This window comes from Erpetoichthys calabaricus, chromosome 1, assembly GCF_900747795.2.
Source record: "Erpetoichthys calabaricus chromosome 1, fErpCal1.3, whole genome shotgun sequence".
Taxonomy (NCBI): Eukaryota; Metazoa; Chordata; class Cladistia; order Polypteriformes; family Polypteridae; genus Erpetoichthys; species Erpetoichthys calabaricus.
The window spans coordinates 332,013,163-332,024,210 of record NC_041394.2 but is presented as its reverse complement, the minus strand read 5'-3'; the positions used below and the strand labels follow the sequence as shown (position 1 = coordinate 332,024,210).

Below are 11,048 nucleotides of genomic sequence, written 5' to 3'. Positions count from 1 at the left end.
AATCTAAATTGAAGTTCTTCTGGACATCACTCGAATAATTTAAAGATTAGTACATGTTTTTCTTTTTCGCAAAGCAAATAAGTTTGATTTTAGTTATACCGAGGGCTTTAAAACCCCAATTGCTTGCCCGTGTTCTATATAAGAACTGTCAAGTTACTGCCTCATATGATCTTACGCTTTTGCGGCTGTTTTAATTTGTGATTCTAATTTTATTATATTCTTCCCGTAATTAACCCCAGTGTTTCAATCGTCTTGTTTATTACAAACGTGATTGGTGACTGATTGGCGATCTTTTTCTCCGCACGTGTTATTAACATTAAGCAGTCAAACGCCTTCAATCGTATATATAAAGACTGCGCTGGAGGTCGACCTTTACTGCAGTTTGCTGATTTCCTCCATTTGTTAATTTCAAAATGTGGTGTAAAGACAAGAGTCAGATGGCCGTAGTGTTGCTGCTCTTGTTCTTCTGCGATGCTTTTGCTCAGCCCCGTTTCAAAGGACAGAAGGTTATGGCAAAGTACCAGCAGCCCGCGGTCGTGCAATATTTTGAGCCGAGAGCTGGCGCTCCGCAGACCGTAACCGCTCAGTGCACCGACAGTGAGGTGATCGTCACCATCAGTCCGGACTTGCTGGGCATCCAAAAGCCGGTCCAGCCTTCTGATCTTTCCATGGGTGGATGTGGAGTCACCAGCCCGGCCGGTACTCAGCCCTTTGTGATTGAAGCCCCTCTGCAGGGCTGTGGGAGCACCGTGGAAGTGAGTTGCTTTCGCACTTTTCTTTTTCTAATAGTTTCTTAAAATTGTTTGTAGGTTGCCCGGACCTAATTCTGATGTTAGTGTTTACTGTTTAGGCGGTCAAGTCACAATTGGGGCCAAGATTGCGTTAATGCGTGCTTGATCAAGTGTCAGCTACGTAAAAAAACGGAGTTTTACAACTGACTGCACGTAGACGTTGGTATTGTACGGGAAGAAAATGAGATTCGGGCAGGAAAACCTGCATTCCGTGCTCCGATCCGGTTATATCCTTAACCCTAGTGGTAGTACCCACTCGAATTTTACGTAGGCCCATGTGCCTGGTTTCGGAGCGTTGAGCTAGGTTGAAATCTGATTTCCGCATAACTGCGATTGGTCTAGCAACTTTAGGGCTACGATTCAAATGGAATCTTAATTCTCTCATTCCAAACACTAAAATACTCTTTAAAATTTAATCGTCATGCTCAAGCCACCAAGCAACACCTGAACAGCCAAGTACTCCTGCTTGTATTTGTACAGCCCCTGCTTTGCTCTGGCTTTTAGTTCTGAAAAATCAAGTTCAACATATTGAATGTACAAAATTTAAATGGCCTTGTCGAGATCCCGTAAATTGAGAATGAGAATCGGCCCATCTGATACAATGCATCAATTTCCGGACAACTTTCAGTTTTAACATTTGAGTTTCTGTAATGGACATTTGCTTGTCTTGGACATATCGTTGTCTGATAAACTGGAGCACACCAGACACCCAAGAATGCGTTTTAAAACTGCCACAAACCTGGACCTGCCAAGTCACTCTTGGATCTGGCCACTAGAGAGCTACTAACCTGGAAGATTTAATGGGTCCTCCCTTCCACTTGCATCTTTTAATCCCAACCAAAATTGAGTCAATTCTATGGAATAGCTCGATTTAAAGGAGTAATTAGCTTGGTATACTCTTGTTAACTGGTTGTATTTAATTTGTTGCATCTTCTCTTTAGATGCTGGGAGCTGTAATAACCTACACCTTCATCCTGGACTACAATCCTTCTCCAATTGATGGTCTTCCCATTGTAAGAACAAATCCAGCTGTGGTGCAGATTGAATGCCAATACAACAGGTGAGAGGTTGTATAAGGCACAAGTGGAGTTGGTTCCATATCTGGCACTTGTCTGTATTTGCATTCGTGTACTCTAAGGCAGGGGTAGGCAACGTCGGTCCTGGAGTGCCACAGTATGTGCAGGTTTTTGTTCCAACCCAGTTACTTAACGAGAACTCAATTATTGCTGATGAAGCACATATTGCTTAAGTGACATTTTAATGCTTCATTTTAGTGGTCTCCCTTAAGGTTCTCCAACCTTAATTGCTTATTTCAATCTTAAACTGCTGCATTCAGTGTTTTAATTGCTCCTTATTAGCAATAAGATGTAAAACAGGGGTAGGCAATGTCGGTCCTGGTGAGCCGCAGTGGCTACAGGTTTTCATTCAACCCAATTGCTTAATTAGAAACCAATCATTGCCAATCTCAGACCTTATTTAATTTTAAGGCTTGTTAGTCTGTGCAATGTAAGGCTTTTATATCGTAGATTTTTTTTCCTTTCCAAGGATATCATCCAAATGATTTGAAGCCTAAAACAGATCATTTTCAGTCTGTCACATTTTTCTATTAAGTGTTTTATTAAATCAAACAGTGCATGATGAACACACACACAGATGTAATTGGAAAAAAGCTAGCTGGAGAACTGCTGGCTGCTTTGTCTTTTACATCTTATTGCTAATAAGGAGCAATTAAAACACTGAATGCAGCAGTTTAAGATTGAAATAAGCAATTAAGGTTGGAGAACCTTAACAAGTGAGACCACTAAAATGAAGCATTAAAATGTCACTTAAGCAATATGTGCTTCATCAGCAATAGAGTTCTTGTTAAGGAACTGGGTTGGAACAAAAACCTGCACATACAGTGGCACTCCAGGACCGACGTTGCCTACCCCTGCTCTAAGGCACGTGTTAAGCTACAAGAATCTGCCCTGTTTTGAAGCCATGTCATGTGGCTCACATTTCTAATTTAACTTTTCCCCAACCCAGGATACACAACATAAGCAGCAATGCCTTAAACCCCACTTGGGTTCCCTACACCTCCACGATATCTGCTGAGGACATTCTAGGATTCTCACTTGTTATAATGAGCAGTAGGTGTACACATTAAAAATCCTCCTTTCCATTTGCACTAATGTGATCTGAACACCTTAACATTCCTGTCTGCAGGTGACTGGAGTGGGCCAAGTCCATCCAACACCTTCTTCCTAGGAGACCTCATTAACCTTCAAGCGTCTGTGGACAGCACTAACCATGTGCCTCTCCGTGTCTTTGTGGACAGCTGTGTGGCCACTCCTGGATCCAATGCATCTGCCCCAGCCTACACCTTCATTGGAAATAACGGGTAGGTGTGAGCCATAGCATTGCATTTCCAGACTAAGATCTAGTCAGACTATGGTCCCTCTTGTGTATTGCAGGTGTTTCTTGGATAGCAAACTGACAGGCTCCAATTCCCAGTTTGTGTCCCCCAGAGTTGCCCAGTCTGTAATGCAGTTCCAGCTGGATGCCTTCAGGTTTTATGGCCTGACTACTAGTTCAGTAAGTCCTTTCCTCCCATCTCCTTTGGAGGAATCCCATTGAAGCTCCCAGGTGTGACTAGTCTCTTGCATGTCTACAGATCTTCATTACCTGTCATCTGAAGGTGACCCTGGCATCTGCTAATGTTGATCCTTTGAATAAGGATTGTTCATACAACTCTGCACTGAGCCAGTAAGTGACTGGGAGGATGATGGTGAACCTGTTCAGATGAGGTAGCGGGTTGATTGGTGGCTGTGCTTTCAGGTGGAGCTCAGTGGATGGGAACAATGCTGTCTGTAGCTGCTGTGACACCAGCTGTACCAATCCTCCTCCCTTCAGGAGGGGCTCGGGTGTCCCTAAACACAGACCCAGGAGAGCAAGTAAGTGACCTCACCAGCAGACTTCTGCAGTGTCCAGCCTTGGATACACAAACTGCAATTGTATTTTGCAGGTGAATGGAGAGCACCAGCTGAATGGCAGGAGACCATTTCTGTTGGCCCTCTTTTTCTGGAGCAGGTCTCTCCTTTGTCTTCTGTATCTCAGTCCCTGTCTGGCCAGCAAGATGAAGTCTCTGCAGGTAACTCTTGAACCATCTCTAAATGCAACCCATGTTAAGGACTGCTTTAATTTGGCATTGTAAGAATTGACAAAAATCTAAACCCCCTAATGTGTGTTCTACTTGCAGGCTCCCAATTTAAGGATTCCATCCTTGGAACTGTTGTAGGTGTCCTGGCTGTTTCGTGTGTGGCTGTACTTTTCATTGTCTACAGAAAAGCAAAGGGCATGAATACCAAGCAATAAAAATTTTAAATCTTGCATCATTGTCTGCAGTATTGTGGGGTGGGGGCTACACTGTCATTGAGCAAAATCAGGATTCTGCATTAGGCAATCCTTGATCTAGTGACCATGTCTATGCTACCGGTTTATTACAGGTCAGATTATTCCAGGTCTCAAATCTAGAGCTTGGAGGTGTAACTGAATAAGCAATATGCTCAAACTCCATCAAATGCACTCGCTAGTCTAAGCACCGAGGGTCCTGTCTTCAGCCTTCCATAATGTGTTGGATCTGAAGGAAGATCTTGCATCTTAAGCTGCTGTAATGTCTAAAACAGATTGGGAACCACAGGTCTTAAGCACCAAAGACTCTCCTGGACTCTGAATCCTGTGAATCTTAAGTAGCTCCTCCGCCCCATGCAGAAGACTAATGTCATTGTCTAACCTGCTATATCTTAAGGGGGGGGGGGGGGGTCTACTGGAGCCAACCCAGGGTTCAAGACAAACAAAACCAAGGCAGGTCACCTGCCCACCTAACCTGTGTCTTTGGACTGTGGGAGGAAACCCATGCAGACATGGGGAGAACCGGCACACTCCATACAGGGAGGAGCTGGGAAGTGAACCCAAGTCTTACTGTGAGGCAGCAGTGCCACCATTTTCTACCACTGTGCTGCAAGGGTTGTTTTTTTGGTTTTTTTGTTGGCTCGGTTTTGGTAGTAAATGACTTTCTGCAGCATGTTGGAAAAGATCAGTCTCGCCAAAAGTTATGGGAACTTTTAGTTGTGCAATATCTAAAACCTTGTGCAGTTTAGGGTATGTTAAGTTTCACATTACTGTAAATTGTCATCCACCTTTATTGTGATTGGGTTGGAACTCAGCCACTCGCAGGGCTTCACTTTGAACCTTGGATTAGTTTGGCGTCTTGGCATGTTCTGGGCCTGCACCAAACTAACATTTTGGACAAAGTTTTAAGTGCCTCTGAGACAGCCTTGGTATCACAATCCCTCCTAACCCATTAACAGCTGTGTTCAGTGTTCTTCCAGATGGACTTGAATTGGAGAAGGACAAGCAAACAGTGGTTGCATTCACTACACTTTTGGCACTCAGACTTATTCTGTTAAATTGGAAGAATCCTAATTCTCCTCTGATAAGTCAGTGGGAAACCGATGTTTTATATTTGAAATTGGAAAAAATCAAATTTTCAGTTAGGATCTCTACAAAATTTTTTCAAAACATGGCAGGATTTAATCAATTTTAGAATAAGAATTAACTATTATTGCATTTAACTCCCTTCATCTCTTATTTATATAGATATTTACTTCTCCCCTTTTGTTTAATGTTGCCTTATTAAAAAGCTTAAAGCAATTTTCCTTTAGCTAAGCTCTCCTTCTGAGGGGTGGGGTTTGATTTGTCTTCAAATTTGTTGGGTTATAAATTGATCTGTTTGTATGGAATAATTACAATGAAAATTAATAAAATAAAAATATAAAAGGATATAGTTGCTATTGAGGGCATAAGGATCTGTTTTGTGATCCAGTTGGGATGTTAGTACTGAAGATCTAGTGCTTAAGGTGGATGCATCTCGGCCTTGACATTCTCTGGCAATTTTGGTAAATTCATTAACTGGTGCAATACAGAAAATACAGGCTCTCCTAAAATCCTTCTTACAAGGAACCTATCAAACACTGAAATGCGGCTTGGCTTTTGTCTCCTTCTGATATATTGTGTATAGATTTTTTTTAAGTCATGGGCTAAAATAAAACCATTTAAAAGCAATTCTATTTAGCTTTTGTTCTACTGTAGTTTCGGTAGCTTTGTCTCCACTTCTTGCACTTACCGTATTCTGTGGTATTTAAAATTGAAAGAAACCTTATACACTTAGTTTGCAGCTTTACTTTCAACAAACTGACATTACAAACTATCATGGAACCAAATCTATAATTGGATTCCTTGTGTCCTTTGGGTAGACGGATGAAAAAAGCAAAATTTAACACTTCAGCACAGGAGTTCCTGCCAGTGGAAGGGTCTCTCCGCCCTTTCGTTTCAGGCCACAACCTTGATGGTAGGGTCACTACTTAAGAGCAGAAGGTCAAGCGGACATCGAACTAATGCTGGAGGTGGGTTATAAAGGAAGTACTTCATAATTCTAGCCTTTTGGTCCATAATTGGTACACAGGTAGGGTTTTGTTCATATTTCTAGTGATGGGAAAGTGAAGCTTTGGGGCTTTCTATTTCTGCTGAAAAAAATTTGAAGCTTTGACGCCTCTGCCCCAGTCTGAACAGCGACATCTGGTGGTTAACGGAGTTCAAGGCAAGTTCTCACGTGAAGCAGCACTCACGGTTTCATTCTCATGTCCCCAGTAAGAGGTCAGAAAAGTCTGTGCTCATTTTATTCTAATACTAGCAAAATACCCACGCTTTGCAGCGCAGATGTAGTGTGTTAAAGAGGTTATGAAAAAGTAAAGGAAACATTTTAAAAATAACGTCATATGATTGTCAATGTCATTGTTATGAGTGTTGGTGTCATATATATATATATATATATATATATATATATATATATACACACACATATTATATATATATATATACATATACACATTATATACTGTATATATATATATATATACACATATACACACATACATATACACACATATATTATATATATATATATACATATACACACATATATATATATATATATACACACATATTATATATATATATATACACATATATATACACACACATATTATATATATATATACACACATATATATATACAGTACACATATATATATACACATATATATATATATACATACATATACACACATACATGCACTATCAATAACATAGAAATCAATATAAACAACATTAACATCATTATCATATGAGAATATGAAGTAATATATAAGAAGCACATTTCATATAAATATAAATTATTAAACAGTAAAATCTTCTTCTGTAATTGGCTACCGTGGCTATTCGTTTGTCTGTCCAGGATTTTAAATCACCTGTAGCTCGCAAACCGTTTCACCTATTGACTTGAAATCTGGTACACATATAGTACGTCACGTCTGCTATCCGCTTTATGGGTGATGATTGTATTACTCTTTTTATCTTTATTTTATTTTATTGTAGAATCAACTCCTATCTGCGCACACCAGGGCGGCCGTGGGCGGATGCGTATGGTGTATTCACTCCATGTTATCGTGCATTGCGCTGTCACTGGTATTTTGATAAAAGAATTTGAACAACATATAAGAAGCGTATAAATTATTAAACAGTAAAACATTAACATTTAAGAAGTAAAGTTACATTGAGTACTACTGCAGTGCCTTCGGGTATACCTCATTTTTTGTTTGCCCATTACATGCTTAAATGTATACATTTTTTGGTGTACCTACCCGAGAACACGCAACATATAACCGACCGTGGGAGAAGCATGGATTTTAAACACGCATTGAGTTCATCTGCTGGTCTCCCTCGTGGAACAACCAGTAATGTTTGACTAAAATCTACAGCGAGTAAAACGACATTACCTCCTATTTTTTTTTTTACGATCTCTGAGATCTTGCTTTTTTCGGTTCAAGGCTTCATAAGCTCTTTTAAGTTGTATGGTGTACTTATCCCAAACCATCATCTTTGAATGTTGCAAGACTTTCGCCTTGTATGTAGATCGGGGTAATTACATTCATTGCATTCCTAGTCTGAATCACAATCTGATTGTATGGGTGGTTACCTGGCAGGTAACGCTTATGTTTGGTCATGAAGTCGTGTAACATCCGCCACGTGCCCTCTTTTAATTGCGAGAAGCAGATATATATAGCCAAATTCTCGCGCTTCGTTGTGGCAAAGTACTGCTTTTAATTTTTTATTAAGAAAAAAAGAAAACCTTTTTAAACGGCTCGAAAATATACCAATAACAATTTGTTAAGGATCTGTTTTTTTGTGAACCTCGCTTTTCACAGCTGTCGCGCTACGGCGTGTGTTTCGTTTATTTGACAGTATGTAGATCGTGGTAATTACATTCATGGCATTCATTTTCTGAATCACAATCTGACTGTATGGGTGGTTACCTGCCAGGTTACGCTTGTGGTTGGTCAGGAAGTCGCCTTACGTCCGCCACGTGCCCTCTTTCTGTTCCCAGAAGCAGATCATAGAATGGTTTTAATAGTTTACTTTCAAATAATGCAAAGAGTATGCGACACGTGTTTCTCCCTAATCCTGGGCTCATCAGGTCGTACACACTCACTGCATCCCCTCTCGGGAATGGAATCTCTATCGTCAGTGCCAGAGTTGAAGCCCCTAACGTTGCGCTACGGCGTGTGGTTCGCTTATACCTCGTGTCTTCTCATTAAACTTTTATCTCACGAATATGTTATTGCAATCCGCAGCGGGAGCGTTTCTATAAACTTAATTTAAACTTACGTTTTACACCGTGCTTTGTTTCCCTTATGAAGATGCTTGTATGCTTCACTCGCTCGCTTCTTATTGTTTCGCTCCCTTCTCAATTGTTTAATGAATTTTTTGTTCTTCGCTGTTTGCGGCTCTTCCTTCATTTCTCCCTACTGCGTTCTTTTATCTCGCGAATATGTTATTGCAATCCACAGCGGGAGCGTTTCTATAAACTTAATTTAAACTTACATTTTACACTGTGCTTTGTTTCCCTTATGAAGATGCTTGTATGCTTCACTCGCTCGCTTCTTATTGTTTCGCTCCCTTATCAATTGTTTAATGAATTTTTTGTTCTTCGCTGTTTGCGGCTCTTCCTTCATTTCTCCCTACTGCGTTCTTTTATCTCACGAATATGTTATTGCAATCCGCAGCGGGAGCGTTTCTATAAACTTAATTTAAACTTACGTTTTACACCGTGCTTTGTTTCCCTTATGAAGATGCTTGTATGCTTCACTCGCTCGCTTCTTATTGTTTCGCTCCCTTCTCAATTGTTTAATGAATTTTTTGTTCTTCGCTGTTTGTGGCTCTTCCTTCATTTCTCCCTACTGCGTTCACAGTCTTTTCACGTGATTACGTGGGAGGCGTGATGACGTGACACTCAACTCCGCCTCCCATGGCCATCGAGCTGACGTCCATTACAGTATATTGACAAAAAAGAGGTTCCAGTTATGACCATTACACGTTGAATTTCGAAATGAAACCTGCCTAACTTTTGTAAGTAAGCTGTAAGGAATCAGCCTGCCAAATTTCAGCCTTCCACCTACACGGGAAGTTGGACAATTAGTGATGAGTGGATCAGTCAGTCAGTCAGTCAGTCAGTCAGTCAGTCAGTGAGTCAGTGAGGGCTTTGCCTTTTATTAATTAGGATAGATTCTTGTCCATTGATACTATTTAACTTTTGAACGCCGCTTTTTTTCCTGTCACAAAGCTCTCCAGATCTGTCTCCTCACAACCCAGCATTGTTGAATGAGAATGATGCATTTTCTGTATGCTACCTGTTAATTTAGCGCCAACCCTGTCAAAGCGACGAAACGCTGTCAAACCAATGAGGCACGTTGTGAAGCAACAATGACGTTCAAAGCTTCAAACGTCACGAGTCACGTGACAGTGGTGTTTTGACACAAGCTCCGACAGAGTGATTCGACTCACTACGCTTCAGATTAACTGATAGAAGCTTCGCTTCGGTATCATTTTCCCATCTTTTTTTTTTTTTTCCTCTGATCATAGTGGTGGTAGTTTAATGAAGATCAAGATGTCTCAAGGCTGTGGATAATATGCCTTGATCAGTGCCGTTGACTCTGCATGCAGTCTTCTCTGTTGTTTTGGATGTGGCATTTCAATGGAAGGCCAAATTTTAGCAGTTCTGTAAAACCTGATCTGGCATTTCAGGAAAAAGGGGTCTGTAAATTAAGTGAAAAATCTCAAAGGACAATGTAATTTATCGGGAGATAAGAGCTACTTGGTTCTTTCATGAAAATTATTGAGCTCAAATTGAAGCCAGGCAAATGGGTTTATCCAGTTTCCAAATGCAGGAATTTAGGTTTACTGGATTCTTTCAAATAGAATATCTAATTGTTTATTGCACATGCAAATCCACTTGAGTATATATTGTTTTCAAGTAGCAATAATCCGGTCTGCATACTAAGTCATGGAACTGCAAAGGGCTATTCCATATTAGTTTGAAGTGAGGTTTGAACAGAATGGTCTTTTCAGTCCAAGTGCAATAGGAAATCCCAGTGCTTCAAGGCCTCTGCCGCTAACACTACAGTATAACCCTCAGAAAAATTCAAATATGCATTTACTCAAATGAACTTTGCCATAAGAGAGATGGGTAATACTATTTTTAAACCTATACTTCATACGTCAACAATGAATCAAACTCCAATAAACCTTGTCACTCAAAAGAAACCCAGCAGTACAATTAATATCTTAAACCCATTTAGCCATATTAGAATCGCACCTCGTCCGTCTACACTGGGTATCAAATCATCATACAGAGTGAGGCATAATGAAGTACTGCATTTTTCAAGGTCATTGCGCGAGGTACAGACAGCAAAGTAGGTTGGGTGGGGATCTTTTGATAGACGATCCCTTCTAGTTTTCAGTTGGCAACATGCCTTGGTCCGGTGCGCACTGTGCTTTCGCTGTCAAAGCGTTCTTCGAAAACAACAAATCCATCATCACTACGCAACGCACGTTCCAAATTTGCACTTCAACATTCGTCCAAAATATGAAAACAATTCTTCAGTGGGTGGCTAAATTTAAACAGACGGGTACAACATTGAACAGAAAATCTCCAGGCCATCAGACGAATGCCTGAAAACATCCAAGCTGTAAGGACATCGATTTTCCTAGATGTTCAGCGCGCAAACCTGCTTCTGTCTTAAGCGTTTCCAACACGTCTTTGAGGAGGACTTTGCATGAGGACCTTAAGTTCCATTCCATACAAAATGAAGGCAGTGCAGG

General features: G+C 40.6%; 1 protein-coding gene across 7 annotated transcripts in view; it reads left to right on the top strand.

Annotated features, from left to right (window-relative positions):
• The first annotated feature begins 386 nt into the window (after positions 1 to 386).
• The window catches only part of LOC114666550 (zona pellucida sperm-binding protein 3-like), a 63,976-nt gene continuing 53,314 nt past the window's right edge, over positions 387 to 11,048 (top strand). For 5 of the 7 annotated variants that reach the window (XM_051926543.1, XM_051926546.1, XM_051926560.1 and 2 more), the window contains exon 1: positions 427 to 506. In XM_051926543.1, coding sequence (XP_051782503.1) covers positions 438 to 506 — 69 coding nt within the window. In that variant the 5' untranslated portion in view covers positions 427 to 437. The other 2 variants (XM_051926552.1, XM_051926539.1) reach the window with 2 other exon arrangements.